The sequence below is a fragment of the Saccoglossus kowalevskii genome, chromosome 2, assembly GCF_978046115.1.
Source record: "Saccoglossus kowalevskii chromosome 2, keSacKowa6.1, whole genome shotgun sequence".
Lineage (NCBI taxonomy): Eukaryota > Metazoa > Hemichordata > Enteropneusta > Harrimaniidae > Saccoglossus > Saccoglossus kowalevskii.
The window spans coordinates 35459484-35480674 of NC_140642.1; the positions used below are offsets into that span (position 1 = coordinate 35459484).

The following is a 21191-nucleotide window of genomic DNA, read 5'->3' on the forward strand; positions in this document are numbered from 1 at the left end:
GTGTGCCATCGCAGCAGAGCGACCCCATTTTTCTTGTCTCTTTAAAGATCTGAGAAGTTTTTTCAAACAGCTATGAATTTTTATAATTTTTACTGTGTAAATTTGTAAATTATTATTGATCTTGTATGACGGTTGATTCGTAATTTGTCGAGACCGGAAATCATTTTACGCAGTTTAACCCCTGACATTTTAATTCATTTTGAGTTCATGCGTATTTGGCGGCGAAAAAATCCTATTTCAAATGATTCCTCACTGTCGATTTTTATTATTTCTGGTTTATTTGTTACATTATAAGCAATACATTATTTTAGTTTTACTTCTAGTGTTGCATATTGTTCATTGATTCCCGTTGCATGTTTTCATTTGCCGTTCTATTCCCTGCCGCAGTTCGATCTGCATGTTGTCAATTTTCGTGAATTTATATACTCGGATAAATACGGTACATGAGTTTATGTTTTTCATCTGACCATATTAAATATATCTTTTGACAGGCTATGCGTTCACAGTCCATAGAAGAAGACAGACAATTGAGAGAGAGAATGATTAAATCTGAAATTGAAAAGCAGCATTTACTTTCTGATTATGAAACTACTAAAAGAAAACTTGACCAGTCTGAAGGCAGCAGGAATGCCCTCAAGCAAAAGGTATGCTTTAATTTGGTTATTCACGGTTCAAGAAAATTTATTTAATATCAAGCTTTACTACTTGATGGTGAGAAAGACAATACTTGAAGACTGGAACTTTCATTCCAAACTTTGTTTTCTCCAAGCTAGTCACTCAATCGGATTACCTTACCAATTAAAAGAATAGTAAAATTTACAATACATATTGCTATCACTTGATAGATATTGTGATGATAGCGCACAAACCAATTGCAACCGTCAATTGGCATTTGATATTATAATACCGGTAAGTCAAACTAGAAACCTATTCAGAACTCCAGGAAGTATGAAAAGTATCACCCATTGCTGCCATATTGAAAACACTCTAAGGTTAAGTGTTAATCATTTCATAGCAGGTTGCCATTTGAATAGAGAGAGATTCTAATTAAGTACTCTGTCCATGAAAGCAACACCATGGAAGCAAGAAATCAAATGTAGAATTGTTTGCGACAGCAAATGCAGTGAAGTTTATTGTGTATTTCTTATTTTAGATTGAAGAATTAGAAGACCAACTGTCAAGGTCAGGTCACGACCGATCTGAGTTAAAAGATAAATTGTCTGAATATGCCAGTGTATTGGAAGAGGAAGGCTTGCCATTTAGTAGGCAAGCAAGAAGAGAACGCAAGTTTCATGGTCAGTAGTCAGATTTTTGTTTTCTGCACTTGGTATTTAAAACAATTTATAGTTCATGTTGTGAAATTTTATATTGTCAATATATTCTGTCTTGAAAATTAAACTCTCCATATATTACATTTCTGACTTTTGAAGTTCAATGACATAATGCTTTGTTCACAATTTACAACTAGTGAATATTCAAGTAAAAGAAATCCTTTTCAACTAAACGCAGAATGCATTTCTCCATATAACAGTATTGTAGAATCTAGTGTTTTTATTTCTACATATGTTTTTATTAATACATTACTTTGGGACAGTCAGTAAGATTGTAACGTCTGGCTAACAGCATCTAATGTAGAAACATTTTTGGATTGACGCCATTGTTAATACCCATTCAAATGTAGTCCAAAAACAGCTCCCTATTGATTGACCTCTGTGTGTCCATGATACATATTGGAAGATATTGATGTTCTTTTGGCTTCATGATCTGAATCAAGATGGCTGAATGACAGCCATTTTATGCTCAATCAAAATTCATCAAAATCAATCATTTCTGCCATTCAGGAACAAGAGCTTTGTTGTGTATGGATGGATTTTGTTGTTTTTCGGATTGAATTCAAAATGTCCAACTGATGGACATTTTGTATTCATGATGAATGCTGTTTTGTTTCATAGCCATATCACTGACATGCCTTGACATTTGTTTCAAGTTCTGAATTAAAATTTCATTTCAATTTTGTTTACTATTAAAAGTCAGGGACTAATAATTGCAGCTTATGTGTTTTCACTACCAAATTAAAAAAAAAAAATTATGCCTATCTATAACTGTTTTAGATACTTCTGTTCATGTATTGTTGCACACATTTAAACTTGTTTTGTTTGAAATTCTGTGATTAGTGCGTGTGTCCTCTTTTACCACAATGACAACATTTCCCATTATTTGTGTTAACAGATGAAAGACAAAAACAAGAAGAACAAAAACAACAGTTGGAAAGGGAGATACATAATTTGAAATCTCAGTTGACAAAATCCAGTGGAATCAGAGAACTAGAAGAAGTTAAACAAGACTTTGTGAAAAGTGAAAGACAGCGAGCACAATTATCTGACCATATGGAGGTGAGTGAAAGATATCTTGATAAAAACAAAAGAATTTAATCTGTTAGATGGTTGATGGCAGTCTCTATAACTTAGATGGTTTGATATCATACTGGTGGTTGTATTGTGGTCAGTGTGTGTGTCAGTTCAAAAGACTGCTAACAACCTACTTTTCTGTTTTCATTCTAAAAATGAATGAAAAAAATTACAGTAGTATCTCTATGTTAATATGAGGAATTACAATAAAGCACATGAGGAATCTAGGGGGGTAGAGTCAGGGTAGAGACACTTGAGGAATTTTTGGTAGAGTCACATGAGGTATTTAGGTTAGATTTAGGATAGAGTCACAGGAATTTAGGTTAGATTTAGGAAAGAGTTACACAGGAATTTAGGTTAGATTAAGTGTGGATTCACATAAATTTAGGTTAGATTTAGGTAGGGTAGAGTCACATGAAATTTAGGTTAGATTTAGGGTAGATTCACAGGAATTAAGGTTAGATTTAGGGTAGAGTCACAGAAATTAAGGTTAGATTTAGGATAGAGTCACATAAGGAATTTAGGGTAGAGTTATAGGAATTTTGGTTAGAATTAGGATAGAGTCACGTAAGGAATTTAGGGCAGAGTCACAGGAATTTAGGGTAGAGTCACATAAGGAATTTAGGGTAGAGTTACAGGAATTTCGGGTAGAATTAGGATCACATAAGGAATTTAGGGTAGGGTAATGTTTGTGTAGTGTCACATAAGGAATCTGAGTGAATTGTGATTTAAACTGTAAATATGTATTTAAGGAGTAACAGCTACAACATTACCAATCAAAATGTTCATCACTGTAGGGTCAAAGGTTTGTTGAAGTATGTTAATCTGCTAACAAGTAAAAAAAAATGATTATCCTCAAAGAGGTTAATAAGTTAAAATAATTTTATTGTATAGTGTTACTGGGTATATGTACATTACTGCTACTGTCAATATTTATTTTAGGCATTAAATCAAGAACTAACATCTAAAGAGAAATATCAAGCCAAACTCATCAATCAATTGAAGGATGTAACTGACAAATACAATGACACTGACCAACAAAAACAGTTAGCAATGTCACAGTTAGAGGAGACTCAGAAAAGGTTACGAGAGACCAATCGGGAAGCTGATTTACTCGCAGATAAACTGAGAGATACACAGAGATTTCTGGAAGATGCTGAGAGAAAAAAAGATGAAATGAAAGTCAAGGCTCAGGAAACTGTCAGACAGTAAGTCACCATTGTTCCTGAATTCTTGTATCAATTTAGACTTCATATTAAAGTTTGAAAAAAACAATTTGTGTAAAGATTTATTATATACTGTAAAACCATTTATTCATCACTATCATTTTATTTCACTATTTTAATGCTTTGAGCATATCACTGTGTTTTAATTTCACGAATTAAAAATGAGTTTTATTGTTATTTTACATATTCACGTAGATTTAATTTAGCAGATTTTACGATCATAGCAAAAGTAAAACCCAGTGAATAATTAATGCATTTACAGTACTGCCTTGCAATCAAATTTACACAGTGTATAGAGAAAAAAAAGAAAAAGCTCATTTATCTCTATTGCAAGTTTAACAAATGTCATTGCTCTTATTAGGTGGAAACAAAGATGCAAAAAGCTAGAAAAAGAAGTAGACAGGCATAAACACAGCTCTCAACAGTTGATGAGTAGGAATGAACAGCTTGCCAGAGAAAACGAAACTGGCAAAACACACTCCTTTACCAACATACACAGATTAGAAAGTCTTCAGAGAGAATTAAATGAAGCACTGGTAAGCTTTGATGGATTAGTGGTATTAAGTATTGCTATGATTAACCTTACAGTGATAATCAAAGACCATTATCCACCTTAGTAATTGTCTTTTTAATGCCTAAGCATATTAAGGCTTAATCCCCCCATGACTGTGATTACTTTACTGCATAGCTAGTTTTCATTTGTCAATATTATGGGCATATGTATAATGCTATATTCTATCAATTGAACTATACTGTTGTGTTATTTTTTTATTTAATATCTTGTAGTCAGTTTTACCAGCACATTAGACGTTGTAATGATATAACATTACATTTATTTAGGCAATCAGAGCCCAACAAGATGAGCAGTTAAGAATAAAAGATATTGAATTAAATGAAACGAAGTCTTTTAAAATGGATCTTGACAAAGAACTCAGGGATACCCGTGCTTTCATGGACAAGGTACGTATACTACCATACTGGACCACTTAAACACCCAGTGTCCTCAACTCAGAAAATCATGATTTTTTAGGCGTGAGCGCTTACCCAAGCACCCACTTTAAAAAAGAGTGCAAATGACAATTTTACTTCACCATGTGACAGATTGAGGGGGATATTACGTCTTTGAGGGAAAATAAAATTACGAAATTAGTTGACTTTTACAATGAAGAAACAGAAATGGTCACAAAAAATGTGCACATTTTATTACAATATTAATTAATTACCACCCAAATTTACAAGATTTAAAATATTAGAGTCTGTTGGAACACAGTCAAAGTCAAAATCTTCATCATTATCTCTACTGACAAATGTGTTGGATCGTACGCAAACTCTTGATGAAAAGCATTGTTGTATTCTTCCATGATTTGACCTGCAGCAGCGTACTTTGACCTAATGGGTCAAGTCTGTTATTAACCAATCAGAATGCTGTGTTGTACCAACACAATTCTTTTGGAATTCTCAAAGACTTTCTTGTAACGGAATGCGGAAGTGAATTATAAGTACGATCTGTTGGAATTGATTTCGGCGAATAAACTGCATGGTTTTTTCAAAAACTAGTAACTAGCAATTTTTGATAGGTAAACTGAATATGGCATGAAGTTTTTACTGCATATCACTTTGTTAACACGTCATTGTCGAAGCGTAGTTTATGCACAGTTACCACGGTTATGCAAAAGTGGGGGATGGGTGCTTGATGGGTATGGGCACTAACACTGTCCAGTATGGTATGTCATGTCATCTTAGTCCAAGACCCAAATTTGTTTTTGTTGTGATGTTTTTATGTTGCGTTTACCTCCATGTTTATTATTTGTCTTCCCTCGTAGTTGGATAATGAATTACAGACTCAGATAGCGAGACAAGCTGCGCTGAAAGAAGAGAAAATGCGAGTGGAGGAAGAATTGATAACTGTCAAAAGTTCTTTCCAACAAGCTCAAGATCAACTACAAAATCACCGGGTAAGTATGATGTGCAAATGATTGCTGTGTAAGGTTGTACGTTGTATTTATGTATGAATGTGTAGTGTGTTTATTTAGAATCACATGTACATGTGAGTTTGGTGTACTTAAATCCCATCTGAAAATACTCCTGATAGAGCAAATAAGATACAGTGGGTTAAGAGTTTTACTGGCCTCTACTGTTTGAAAACACAATATACTTTCATGGTGTGTTAAAGTAGAAAACCTACTCGTAAATTTAGAGAAAGTTGTTTATACATCTCATGACAATGTTCATTGGTTTGTTGTGTACAATAAGTATGTTAACATTCAGCCCACAATGTGTTAACATTCAGCCCACAACGTGTTAACATTCAGCCCACAATGTGTTAACATTCAGCCCACAATGTGTTAACATTCAGCCCACAACGTGTTAACATTCAGCCCACAATGTGTTAACATTCAGCCAGCGATTGTTAACATGCAGTTTGCAATGTGATAACATTCAGCCCGCAATGTATTAACATTCAGCCCGCAATGTATTAACATTCAGCCCGCAATGTGTTAACATTCAGCCCGCAATGTGTTAACATTCAGCCCGCAATGTGTTAACATTCAGCCCGCAATGTGTTAACATTCAGCCCGCAATGTATTAACATTCAGCCCGCAACGTGTTAACATTCAGCCCGCAACGTGTTAACATTCAGCCCGCAACGTGTTAACATTCAGCCTACAACGTGTTAACATTCAGCCAGCGATTGTTAACATGCAGTTTGCAATGTGATAACATTCAGCCCGCAATGTATTAACATTCAGCCCGCAATGTATTAACATTCAGCCCGCAATGTGTTAACATTCAGCCCGCAATGTGTTAACATTCAGCCCGCAATGTGTTAACATTCAGCCCACAATGTGTTAACATTCAGCCCGCAATGTATTAACATTCAGCCCGCAATGTGTTAACATTCAGCCCGCAATGTGTTAACATTCAGCCCGCAATGTGTTAACATTCAGCCCGCAATGTGTTAACATTCAGCCCACAATGTGTTAACATTCAGCCCACAATGTGTTAACAAATAGCCTGTAATGTCTTAACATTCAGCTGCAATGTGATAACATTCAAATACCTGACATCATCATCAAATACTCTACATCATTGACACATTAATATCTCATTGGTTTGACATCATCTGCTTTACTTATGTCGCCCTGTTCACAAATCTAGGATGAAGTGAGAGAATTGAGTTCTGAGAAGACTGAGTTATCAACACGACTGGCTGAAGAATCATCACGACGACAGGATGTGCAGTGTAGACTGGAAGAATCCCGTCAACAAGAGAGTGCCGCCAGAGAAGAAATCGCTAAACTCATCAATGACATGAAGCGGGTATGTTGTTTATTATTTCTAAGGCATTGATTTGTAGTGATTGTAGTTTTATCCACCCTCAGTTTACTGTATGTGCAACTCTGCTTTGGTCGGAATTCATAGCATAGAAATACCATGTCAAATACGATTGTCATATACATATGGTTTCTTCCATAAGTTTATTAACACATTATTCTCCATACATGTAACAAATGATTTCTTTATTCTTTATATTTGTTTTTATTGCAGGAACAAGAGTCTCACAGCCATTCTGTATCAGATTTAAGGCGAGAGGTACAAGAAATGAAAGTAAGTTATGTAACACGACTTGAAATAATATTCATTCTATGCACTTGTAGCTGCAAACTTGACAGAATGCTAATAAGTTTGAACTATGACCTCTGGTATGATAAACTCCATCAGTATGATATTGGTTGGATGTCATGTGAAGTGTTTTAAACCCATTATACATATACAGGGTTCTCCCCAGAAAAAATGCATAGCGCCGCGGCTAATTTGCATAATAATTTGCATATCATTTACATATCTTTCCTTCATTGATTAACAGAACTTATTTACAATTATGAATATTAATGAGCTCAGTCACAGTGCAAATATTTTTTTTAATGGAATCAACATATTATGTTTCACAATTTAGAAGAGTTTGAAACATTCTCGAAATACAAATGCTGCAGACTAAAAACAAACACAAATAAATTATTGTTGCAATTTAATTGTATTGTAAAACGTTGAATGAAACGCATTCAAAACGTTGAGCTAGATTTATGTTCACGAATCTCATAATTTTATTCACTCCAAAAACATTCTCCTTCAAAAAATCGATCACGTAATTAATTGGCGTATTGTTGTAATTTATTATTTGTACCATCAACTTCTAAAACGTTTACAATTACAGTAATGAGCGAACAAATAAAGCTTCAAAACGATCATCAAAGTTACAACGTGACATAACTTACTTGACCATGTTATACAGCAGTTATAGCAATAAATGTTACTTCTTTTTTTTAGCTTCGCTGTCGACTTTGTTGAGCAGAGCTTATCATATGAGTGATTGTCTGTCGTCGGCGTCCGTCTTCATCCGTGTCAATGTTTTACTTTTTCGACTTCTTCTTGAAAACTACAAGCCTGGATGCTTTGATACTTGGTGTATATGTATCTTGGGTAGACTTCTCTCAGATTTGTTCATTTCAAGATGATATCTTCAATTCTCTAGTTTTGGCGAATATTTTTGTCATTTTTGGTAAAAAGTGATATTTTCGACTTCTTGTTAAAAACCGCAAGTCCAATTGCTTTGATATTACATATATAGCTACTACATGTGGACCATTCTCAAATTTGTTCATTTCATGATGATATCTTTAATTTTCTAATTTTGGTGAATATTTTTGTCATTTTTGGTAAAAAGTGATATTTTCGACTTCTTGTTGAAAACCGCAAGTTCGATTGCTTTTATATTACATATATAGGTACTACATGTGGACCTCTCTCAGATTTGTTCATTTTGTGCTGATATCTTTAATTCCCTAATTTTGGTGAATATTTTTGTAATTTTTGGTAAAAAGTGATATTTTCGACTTATTGTTAAAAACCGCAAGTCTAATTGCTTTTATATTACATAAATAGATACTACATGTGGACCTCTCTCAGATTTGTTCATTTAGTGCTGATATCTTTAATTCCCTAATTATGGTGAATATTTTTGTCATTTTTGGTAAAAAGTGATATTTTCGACTTATTGTTAAAAACCGCAAGTCTAATTGCTTTTATATTACATAAATAGATACTACATGTAGACCTCTCTCAGATTTGTTCATTTCATGATGATATCTTTAATTCCCTAATTTTGGTGAATATTTTTGTAATTTTTGGTGAAAAGTGATATTTTTGACTTCTTGTTGAAAACCGCAAGTCCGATTGCTTTTATATTACATATATACGTACTACGTGTGGACTTCTTTTTGTTCATTTTCTAATGATATCTTCAGTTCTTTAATTGTAATGCGCATTGCTAACAGCGGAGCTATCTCAGCCGAGAGGCTGCTTTTTTGATATGAAATGTAAGTAAAATCTGACGTATTTTTATCGGGAGCGATTATTTTTGATCACTAGACCGCTTCAGTAAAAAAAACAGACCCGCCATGATGTTTGTTAAACATTAGCGTGTGTCCTTTGACCGATGGGTCAAGAATGCCATTAACCAATCAAAATGCTGCATGGTAATGCCGGTAGAATCCAAAGTTTTCCGAATGGTAGTGATCATAAAAATTACATTGCGGAAGTAAAGCGATGTCGTAGCACGATGTGTTGGCATCGATTTTAATTGTAAACTGCATGATGGCTTTCGAAAGAGGTGGTTTGCAATTTTTAAAAGATAAAATACCGTAGGTCTTGAAAGAAGAGTTTTTACATGATTCACGATGATAACAGTTCAAATGTATTTTACCAAATCACGCAATAAACACGTTGTTTTTTTCTTGAGTAGCGTGAACTGATCGTGAACTCCGCTTTGACCATGTTATATTGAGGTGGAATTGATTTTGAAAGAATTTTAGCTTTCAATCTAAAGACAGTGTCTATCGCAGAAAGTATTTACTTACAAACAAAGAGGTGCTAATTTCACAAATTTGACTAGCCGCTATGTATCATGCGACTAGGTCTGTTGTTTATAAATTATAATCCACGACAGGCAGGATGCATGTCAGTCGATACGTAACTATAATAACAATCAGACAATAGTCCTGGTCGGAAGCGTTTCCGTGGTGGTCACTAATTTTGAGTGATGGTCGGGCCGACTGGCGTGGCGAACAAAGCTTTTGCACATCTGATATTGGCATGTCAAATATGAAATCAAGCACCGAGGTGGGAACACATAACTCCGAGGTCCCAAGTGAAGCACCGAGATTCACAAGTATAGCGCCGCGGACCTCGGCGCTAAAAAGCCCTGGGGAGAACCCTGATATATTATATATATCTAAGGATGGTAACCCTAACCAGTTTAACAAATTAAAAAGATCACAACTATGCACAGATTTCTAACATTTATTGTACAGCCAATTTTTTGCAATTTAATAAACATGTTTCATGCTCAAAGAATTACCTAGTCCATACACTAATACATTAGTTGAAATAATGTAAAATAAAAGCACTATAAAATAGCTTTCTGACAAAATGAGGTTAAAGCTTCTTAATCCTATGAAGAGCTAAAATTCTATGAATAAATAAAATACATATGCTTATTGAATAATAAAACATTGTCAATATCTACATCTAAAAGCTTCTCACATTTTGCGCAGGTATAAATAATATCTATATTAGCCAATTTCAATAGTAGTTCATTTCTAGGCAGGCAATATAATTTTTTATCAGTAGGAATGAACATACATTTTATTTTATTACTGTTTAAAATCAATTTTATCCAGTTATTTTGTGACAATAAGTCTTCATGTAAAGTATGTAGATTTGGATTGTTTGTACAGATATGTGCCATCAGAATTCATGTCAGATGAAATGGATGATCATTTATAAACATTGGAATATTAGAAGTCCTAGAATCATCTCTGTGTTACCCCACTAGTTATTTCCTCTACTTGTCTCAACCACAACACATTGTGTCCTAGGGTCCAAATAAATGTTAACTTAGGAATTTGTTTATCGGTTTCTCTGTAATTGTTTTCAGGCGCGAGAAGATCAAACTATTCAAGAGATTGCTCGTAACATGAAACGAGAGAAGGCTGAAATGGAGGCAGAAATCCACACAATGAAGGTAATAGGTGGTGGTGTGCAGTTACAGTAATATTGTGTTTATGAAGAGATTGTCGCATGTAGCTATTTCATAGTGCTTTACAGAAATATTCTTCCTCTCTAACGTTTCTAAACCAAACCAATTATTGAATATTAAGGTGTTCAAATTATACAGATATTTTATAGGAGAAATGTCTATTCTGCAATGATATTCAGTTTAGACAGGTTTCTGATCACACAGGGTTCAGGGTTAAATTTGAATTCTAATGCTAACAATTATGTCTTTATAAGACGTGCTACAGTTCAAGTACAACCATTCTCGTTTATGCAAAATTTTGCATTTTTTAATGCATTTTTCTAACAGTTGTTTGTTAATTTTGGACAAAATGAATATAATTTCACATTGACTACACATCACAATTTTTTAAAAAAATGTGAAATTAATTGTACAATTCAAGGGTAAAAGAGTCTTGATAGTAAATGTTATGTTAGTTACACAATAGTTCAATGATGTGCCTTGCTGAATACATACTGGCTAATGAACACCTTATTTCATCTTCATTAGCTGAGCAAAGCAGATGATAAATCCACCATTAAACAACTAAGAAGGCAGGCTGAAAAGATGAAATTGGAACTAGAGAAAGTTTGTGAAGATCTGGCACATTCACAGGATGAATTCATGAGAGTTAAAAAGAAATATGAACGACTAAAACTAGGATTAGAGGAAAAAACACAGCATGCCGAAGAAGGTGATAATAGGTATGATAAATTCATTCAATATTTTTCTTAACTCAAAAATGTATTACTATTTGAATAAATATTTGGTCTACTTTCTGGTCAAGTGGACATCCGTCCTGGACCACTATTTACCAGTTTATAGGTCACATCAGTATTTACATGTTAGTTTGTAGATCATAGCATGCCTGTTTTGAAAGACACAGTGCCTACAAGGACAATATTTCCACAAACTGATAGTATTTTTCTTTTCAGAGTTGCTGAGCTAGAAAGAGATTTACAACAGACCCACAATGAGTTAGAACAACTTCAGATTGAGTATGAAAACATGCTGCATAGTGTTGGCTCAGAAATAGATCTCCTAGCATGGATGTCATCCAAAGAAAAATTCCAAGTAAGCAAGCATGTCTCTTAGTATGGCAATAACAAATCATACCTCTTTCATAAAAAAACTAATGATATTATAATAACTATGAATCACAAACAACTATTAACATGAATTTACAACTCTGTAATTGACATTACTTCATTTAAGGGTACTATGGGTAATTTACAGTTGCAATCACATTTAACCTTCATTCTAATTCCTTTGCTAACAAATTAGATCCTGTCACCTCCTACCAAGGGCATCTATACAGACACACAAAAATGGCTTGCTGATAAAAAGGTAGGAAATATACAATCACTGTTATTGACTATTTTCACATTTCTTAAATCACAACAGTATAATGTCAGCTTATGTTATCAGAGATTTTGATCCAGAAATATGAGCAGATGTACTGTACTGTCAATTAGGTTAATGTGGAAGCTGAAATATAAATATTGAATGAAGATATTACTCGTTGACTTTGTGTACATAAGATATTAACACGCAAATAATTATGTCCTGTTAGTCATTTTATCATAATGCAAAATATTTTTCATGTGTTTATATGTTTATAGGTTTGAAAATAATGCAGATGATATATCTCAAAAATCAGATTTTAATTCAACATGTTGCACATATACAAATCAAATGTCAATGCAAATGTTTTCCTTTTGTTTTACCGGTAATAAGAACTTTCTGTCAACATTATAAACTTTAATACTGTGAGTCACATTGTGCGTCTCAAATAGCAGACTTGTCTTCAGGCTTCCTGATTTTGAATTAATTTTAAATATTTTTAATTTTACTTCATGTGCCTCCAATTCTCTTAGCAAACAGGAGTTCTTTCTAAGCTTTCTTTGATTACCTTTGAATTTCATTACAAACAAATCACAACAGTATAATGTCAGCTTATGTTATCAGAGATTTTGATCCAGAAATATGAGCAGATGTACTGTCAATTAGGTTAATGTGGAAGCTGAAATATAAATATTGAATGAAGATATTACTCGTTGACTTTGTGTACATAAGATATTAACACGCAAATAATTATGTCCTGTTAGTCATTTTATCATAATGCAAAATACTTTTCATGTGTTTATGACAGAACAATATCACAGCTAACATTTACTAAAACAGAATGTGTAATCTATCAGAATCTATAAGTAACTAGTTGCATGATTGATGATTTTATTCGAGGGGGGGGAGGACATAGTGCAGCTGTCCCAGATAATGCCATTAACAAATAATTGGAGCACCATTTATGGATATGTTTGCGTTTATGTCTAGCTTTTTGTCATACAGTATTTATAACTGTAAAAAGCATTATTTCATGTTGATTGGGTTTATTTACTGATTTTAAATTCACCAATTTGATAATAAAAGTAGACAACACTCTAAGCAGATGCCAACATGCCTGCAACAGATTACTTAAGTATCAATAACACTTGGTAACCTTGCAAGTTTCTTGGGGGATCATGTTTATAAAGAAGGTGGTAATATACAGTTTCACTTGCAGTTGTATTGTGTAATACACAGACACATACTGTGATTTTTAACCTTTGATCTTCAAAATGTAATGACTTTTTGCAAATCGCATTGGAAACATGCATGGCAATTTTTTAGTTACTGGCTATTTTTCCCATAGTTATATAGTTCCATAACACATATCTGTGTTGCTAAGTGTTATGGGTCACCTAAAGCACACATTGGGAGTGTGTGTGTCACCATCATTATCTCAAGAACCAATCATTACATTTCAATGAAACTTGGTACACACGGTACATACTAGTTATTTAACTTGCATAAATAACCAAATTTCATCTCATTTCAATGAAACAGTGCCTTGGATACCTTTTTTTTTGGATATTTCAACAACTCAGTAGGTTTCAATGAAACTTGATACATATGTGCTCTGGGGGTAATCTATAGAAGTGATTAGTTTAGGTTTGAAAATAATGCAGATGATATATCTCAAAAATCAGATTTTAATTCAACATGTTGCACATATACAAATCAAATGTCAATGCAAATGTATTCCTTTTGTTTTAATAAGAACTTTCTGTCAATATTATAAACTTTAATACTGTGAGTCACATTGTGCGTCTCAAATAGCAGACTTGTCTTCAGGCTTCTTGATTTTGAATTAATTTTAAATATTTTTAATTTTACTTCATGTGCCTCCAATTCTCTTAGCACACAGGAGTTCTTTCTAAGCTTTCTTTGATTACCTTTGAATTTCATTACGAACATACATAAAGTACTAAATGCCTGACCTGTGCGCTGCTTTGTACTAATGAAGGTAAAACTTCTTACTAATAATCCACATGATTTAACTTAGTAATTATTAAAAATAGCCAAATTAAAACCAGTTTTATATTAAAATACATTTAAAATATGGCGTTATCTCAGTACTTGAATAGCAAATGATCTTAATAAATACTGTTTTATTTACTCAGATGAAACTACAATGGATGCAAGAGGAGGCTAGACAAAGACAAGAAAGTGAGAAGTCTTTGAAACATGAATTAAATCGTAGTAGGACTGACGTTCATGAGGCAGTGTCAGCCGGAATGAAAGACAGACATTATTACGAATCAGAATTACAAAGACAAGGAGAAATATTAGATGAGGTTGCTATGCAGAAACAAGGTAAGAATTTTATGTTTACCATAACAGTGAGGTTGCTATGCAGAAACAAGGTAAGAATTTTATATTTACCATAACAGTGAGGTTGCTATGCAGAAACAAGGTAAGAATTTTATATTTACCATAACAGTGAGGTTGCTATGCAGAAACAAGGTAAGAATTTTATATTTACCATAACAGTGAGGTTGCTATGCAAAAATAAGGTAAGAATTTTATGTTTACCATAACAGTGAGGTTGCTATGCAGAAACAAGGTAAGAATTTTATATTTACCATAACAGTGAGAATGCTATGCAGAAACAAGGTAAGAATTTTATATTTACCATAGCAACTACTGGTATATTTTTTACTTTTTCAACATGAATTTTGTGCATAATGCGAATGGTCAAAATTTTAGAAGCCAATATTATAAATTACAAAAAATCTGGTGAATTTAATTATTTTTTTTTTTTTTTGCAGTTCTGGAAGTCAATAATAAAGAAAAAAGCGAGAAAGTGTATGCACTGGAAGACCAAATTGCAGAACTCACAAGACAAATTGAAACTGTAAGTTTTCGGTTTAAATAACTAATATTTTAGTCTTTGCATTTGTTGGTATTATTTCTGTTGCTATGACAATAACAACATTCCTATGTTGTCCTTGTAACTTACAGAGAGCAAAGGCATTGGAGAGAAGTCTGGATTCAATTCCGGAGAGTGATACAAGTGTGTTACCTGAAATACATAAAGATTTCAAACAGTTGAAGGTTAGTTATTGTTATCCTATATCATGAAATGAATATACTGTATTCTCTGTATTGAAAGCACATCTCCTACTAGTAAATCTAAGCCATTATTAAAAAGTGAAGTATTTTGAAACACGTGTTTAAGCACATATACTACTAATAGAAAAATTACACTATCAGTTCTTTTGCAAAAAAATATTGATTTGTAAACTGTTGAAATCAACTAAATTCTAAAATAATAATATTGTGATTTTTATAGGAACTACAGTTGGAAAGAGAGAAGATTAATGAAAGATACAACAAGTAAATCCTAATTATTATTTATTAAAAATTTCTACTTATTATTCAACTTTACATTTTGTGTTAATACTTGATTAATAGTTCTTATTTTAATAGTAACTAATGTGTTGCAATTACTAGGTACAAACAGACTATCGGTGTTCTTCAACAACACTTGCAAGATGCTAAGAAATCTGCTGAGGAACAGAAGCAAAGAAGACTTGATGCCTCTTTGAAAGCTACTAGACTCAAAAGTCTGAGCCCTTCACCGAGTCCAACTTACAAGAGACGTGTACATATCAGTAATACACCACCTACTGTAATGCGATCTACCCCTAATTTACACATGCCTTCCCATAGTTCACCAACGTCACCTCGATCTAGATGTAAGTTACTGTGTTTTTTTTATAAATATTTGTATTCAAAACTCATTCATTTACTGAAGTTGTATTCAATTAGCAAACTAATACCTGATTTAAATAATTTTATTCATAACTCATTCATTTACTAAAGTTGTATGCAATTAGCAAACTAATATTTGATTTAAATATTGAAGGCATTGTAATTAAAGACAATTTAGCATCCTTATAACATCCTCTATTAGTACACATGTAAATTACATAATATTTTAACAATTCACTATACAACAAATGTAGTTTTAGATATCTTTTTTTGATGAGACATTTCTAATAAAAGAAATACAGTAATGTCCAATAAATAACAAAGAATGTTGACTCTTGTGTGTGAGGCACACCAGGTATCTAAAAGAACCACTAGTCGAATTGCAATGAAATTTGGTGTCTTGTTCACATGTGGTGACAAATGAACAGCTAGATTGCATTGTAAATATATCAGTGGGGTAAACCTGTGTTTTATTCATACTCAACTCAATGTACATCTCTACGGTATTCACAAACTATTGGTCACCATTAGAGGGCGCTCACAGGAGTCTCACTAAAGCTGACATACCATTGATATACCAAAGGCATGCATAGCATTGATTCAGTATGTTGTCAGTCTTACTGTTACATGTTTCAGTTCATTTTATAAAATCTGGCATAGTATACACTGTGGTCATTTACTAGTCACCGTTCAGACGAAGTCTGTAAACAGGGACTTATAATTCGGTCTCTGTGTGTCCGTCCGAAGTCATATTTCAGAATCCTTAGGACCGATTTCGTTCATTCTTTGCATGTGTCTCGTACTTTATGTGGGACATATGCACATGCAGTGGTTTAGTGATTCGATTCAAAATGGCCGACTGGCAGCCATCTTGTTTTTTTTAAAATGTTGTATTTTGGAAATGCTTTGTCAGTTTTCATTCAAATTTAGTACATAGATTATACATGTTAGGATACATGTCCTTCGACCGTCCGTGCATCCGTCTGTGCGTTCATCCGTCCAGAGCCATATTTCAGAATCCTTTGGACTGATTCTGTTCATTCTTCGCATGTGCCGAGTACTTTATGTGGGGAATATGCACATGCAGTGGTTTAGCAATTCGATTCAAAATGGTCGACTGGCAGCCATCTTGTTTTTTGAAAATATTGTATTTTGGACATGCTTTTTCAGTTTTTATTCAAATTTGGCACATATTTTATTCATGTTAGGATACATGTTCATGACAGTTTGTTTCAAAATCTGATCATCTATGACTGATTCACAGCCATCTGAATTTTTGGCCTTACTACTATATTTTCAAGATTTATGTACCATTTTCATTCGTATTTGGCACGTACATCATACATGTCACTTTGTTTCATAATCAGATCAAAGATGCCTGAATAATGGCTGTTTTTGTTTTTGTCCATATTACTATATCTGTGTCACCCATGTATCATTTTCATTGATATTTAGTATGTCATAAATGGATACATGTACATGTCAATTCAATTTGCAATTTGATCAAATATGGCTGACTGGCGGCCATCTTGTTTGTTTAAAATGTGATAACCTATACATGATTTCTCTTGTGATCTATGTTTTCCTTTGCTATGTCTTAAACCAGAGGGGTCGTCACGCAACACGTGTTCGAAATCGATGTAAATAAACAATCTGTTGTATACGCCACTTGGGACTCAAGTTTCAAGGACACACTCGCGACAACCCCTCCACTTTAATATGACGAGCACAAAGAGAACTTTCAAAAATTTTACGGGGACTGTGTCATTTTCAATGACTTGTTTGATTTATATTTTACAGACCAGTCTCAACAGTTGTCTCCACCAAAGTTAGACATGTCACCGATGGGATGGTCTTTCAGCAAAACTAGAACTACTATCCATGGTGACAACATATCAAGAGATCCATTGTCACTCTCTGATTCTGAATTCAGAGAAAGATTTCTGCCACCAATGCCAAGTTTTTCTATGGAGGTAAGCAATTCAAAATCTACACATAATTGATGTTAATCAAATATGGAAAATTGACGGCCAATTATGATTTTTTGTTACTTTATTTCAGCTATCATTGTCAATACAATTTCAGTTTACTTTGTAAACTTTAAACACACTACCAGGAAATTGCTGAATTCTTACAATGGTTTTATTTTTTATTTTTTTTTTGCAGCCAGAGAGAGAAATAATGGCATAAATGAAAGGATCAGAGAAGAATGATTGTGTCCAAAGTATTTATTTTGTTTTGACTTGGTCAGCTTGTGATGTATGTTATTACCTACACTGTTACAATGGAATTACAACTGAGCATGTAATAGTGTGTCCGATTCTGAAAACACATACAATAAATACTGTCTATGTGTTTTCTTGTTCACTGCTATATCTCATCTTAGGTGGCAGTGAATTATATTGACATGCACTTCTTAGGAATTGCTGTGCAAGGTGTCAGTCATACTTGATGCACATATAAAAAGCTACGCAGCTTTCTCCCTGTGTGTGCATTACAAGCATTCCTACTAGTCCTACTATGACAGTACTGTCTTATTCATGTCTGTCTTATGACAGTTTACTTCTTATTCATTAGCAAAGAAATCCAGCTTAAAACTGTGTAAATACTTTATTGGTTATACTTGTACTTAGTAGCATGGGTTTGAAATTCTGCACTGGTGAGACTGGTAAATATCATTTTCAGGGGGCTGGAACATAATGTCTGTGCAAACTACTGGTACATATTTCTGCAATTGTATCTGAAATATTAAATTACTTAAATGTACTTTATTCATATTACTGTCAGTAAATATTTTTCTGAAATTTCTGCGATTCCTGCATCAGATGCTACTTAAATTTACTTTTCAGTTCAGATTTTGTGGTTATATAATTTGACTGCATGTTATAGTAGCATGCGCTGGTAAAGCAATTGATTGTACCCCCCTCTCCTTCTGTCCCGCCCCCCAATGAGATTTGTAATTTTTTTAGATTACTTTGATGCGGCAGTGGTGTCTTAGAATATTCTCATCTCACAACAAAAGTAATATTGAATGTAGTTGAAATAGTAATAGTTTTTGTTGCTAGAGATTAAAGCGATTGACAACTAACTTTTATACTATAATAACTTCCATCATTGTCATTTTTTCTTTTAAATATTTTTACCTCACAAGTCAGCATTTATACCTTTTGAAATACTTTAAAAATTAAGTACAAATCCATGATTTGATTTTTTGTCTTAGAATAATACAAATAAGACCAATAATCTGTATATATTTTAATGAAATTATTTTTGTATGAGAAATTATTTTAATACAAAATTCCATCGTCTGAATTAAATTATTTGCAACATTGCATTATTGTGAGATTGATTGAAATGGCTTTCAGGTGCAGTGTGAATCTACTAATAAGAACAAGTGGTGTCTGTACCAATGATAATTGTATGCGTAGTGGTAATTGCAATTTACATGCAGCTGGATGCACTTTTATTTTCCCACGAGTCAGTCATATATAATGTAAAGATTTGTTCATCAAGTGCAATCAGTAATCCTGACTGAAGAATGCAAAATTTACTGAAAATCAGAAGAAACCATGCTTGTTTTTGGATGAGCTAATTTTTTTCTGTGGCGCCCTGTAGAGGCAATGATAATTATTTGTTGAGAAGAACCTTCCACACAATCTTTAAAAATGCAAAATGGACCAAAACATGCATTTATCTTTGTTTGATACTGTAAATTGATAAATGCATTGGACTGTTTTTGTAGCCTATTGTGAGTATTGGTTTGATGAAACAATGACGTTTCTAATGCGCATGTGTGCTGGTTGTTTCAGTGCACATGTGTGTAATAATGGTGGTTTGCATTTTTCATCTAATAAATATGCTATGCATGTTCATAATCATATTTGTAGTGCTCAAATTACCCTCATATTCACACATTGTGATAAAGTACTCACTGTATATTACCTTCATATTCACACATTGTGATAAAGTACTCACTGTATATTACCCTCATATTCACACATTGTGATATAGTACTCACTGTATATTACCCTCATATTCACACATTGTGATAAAGTACTCACTGTATATTACCCTCATATTCACACATTGTGATATAGTACTCACTGTATATTACCCTCATATTCACATTGTGATATATTGTAGAATACTTTATTTTCGCTTGGAATTTATTTTCCCTATTTTCGCTGAAGGGATGATTCCGTGAAAATAAAACCCAGCGAATATACTTTTTTTCCTATATTTCACATTAAACTCGTCAAAAATCAGTGAAAATAAGTTCCACGCAAAACGCCCAAAAACCCTTTTCAGCGAAAATTAATTCCAGCGAAAATAAAGTATTTCACAGTATTACTCACTGTGTATTACCCTCATATTCACACATTCTGATATAGTACTCACTGTATATTACCCTCACATTCACACTTTGTGATATAGTACTCGCTATATATTACCCTCATATTCACATTGTGCTATATAGTACTCACTGTATATTACCCTCATATTCACACTTTGTGATATAGTACTCACTGTATATTACCCTCATATTCACACATTCTGATATAGTACTCACTGTATATTACCCTCATATTCACACTTTGTGATATAGTACTCACTGTATATTACCCTCATATTCACACTTTGTGATATAGTACTCACTGTATATTACCCTCACATTCACACTTTGTGATATAGTACTCACTGTATATTACCCTCATATTCACACATTCTGATATAGTACTCACTGTATATTACCCTCATATTCACACTTTGTGATATAGTACTCACTGTATATTACCCTCATATTCACACTTTGTGATATAGTACTCACTGTATATTACCCTCATATTCACACTTTGTGATATAGTACTCACTGTATATTACCCTCATATTCACACTTTGTGATATAGTACTCACTGTGTATTACCCTCATATTCACACATTCTGATATAGTACTCACTGTATATTACCCTCATATTCACACTTTGTGATATAGTACTCACTGTATATTACCCTCATATTCACACTTTGTGATATAGTACTCACTGTATATTACCCTCACATTCACACTTTGTGATATAGTACTCGCTATATATTACCCTCATATTCACATTGTGCTATATAGTACTCACTGTAGCAGTTGGGGATTATCGTGGAATATTTTCCGTAGTTGTTTTTCGTTTCGTGTAATCAGTCTAATGAAATTGGCTATTTCAATTACAGCTCATTTTTGGCGTGTGACGTCAGCGATTGGAAATGCACATACAGGCGGGAAGGATTTGCTGTAATACCATCAAATTATTAAATCTAACGCTAAATCGCCTACGGTAAATCACACATGATCAA

General features: G+C 33.3%; 1 protein-coding gene across 1 annotated transcript in view; it reads left to right on the forward strand.

The window, feature by feature from the left end:
• LOC100378618 (centrosomal protein 128-like) overlaps positions 1-19726 on the forward strand; it is a 29693-nt gene extending 9967 nt beyond the window's left edge. Inside the window, exons 8-27 of the mRNA XM_085495036.1 lie at positions 492-644; positions 1154-1295; positions 2230-2393; positions 3351-3616; positions 3996-4170; positions 4475-4594; positions 5458-5589; positions 6794-6955; positions 7184-7243; positions 10632-10718; positions 11262-11455; positions 11687-11825; positions 12036-12098; positions 14255-14447; positions 14903-14988; positions 15096-15188; positions 15427-15470; positions 15588-15832; positions 17649-17821; positions 18015-19726. Of these exons, the coding sequence (XP_085351162.1) occupies positions 492-644; positions 1154-1295; positions 2230-2393; positions 3351-3616; positions 3996-4170; positions 4475-4594; positions 5458-5589; positions 6794-6955; positions 7184-7243; positions 10632-10718; positions 11262-11455; positions 11687-11825; positions 12036-12098; positions 14255-14447; positions 14903-14988; positions 15096-15188; positions 15427-15470; positions 15588-15832; positions 17649-17821; positions 18015-18038 (2715 nt within the window). The 3' untranslated portion in view covers positions 18039-19726. The remainder of the gene's footprint in view (positions 1-491; positions 645-1153; positions 1296-2229; positions 2394-3350; positions 3617-3995; positions 4171-4474; positions 4595-5457; positions 5590-6793; positions 6956-7183; positions 7244-10631; positions 10719-11261; positions 11456-11686; positions 11826-12035; positions 12099-14254; positions 14448-14902; positions 14989-15095; positions 15189-15426; positions 15471-15587; positions 15833-17648; positions 17822-18014) is intronic.
• The last annotated feature ends 1465 nt before the right edge of the window (positions 19727-21191 follow it).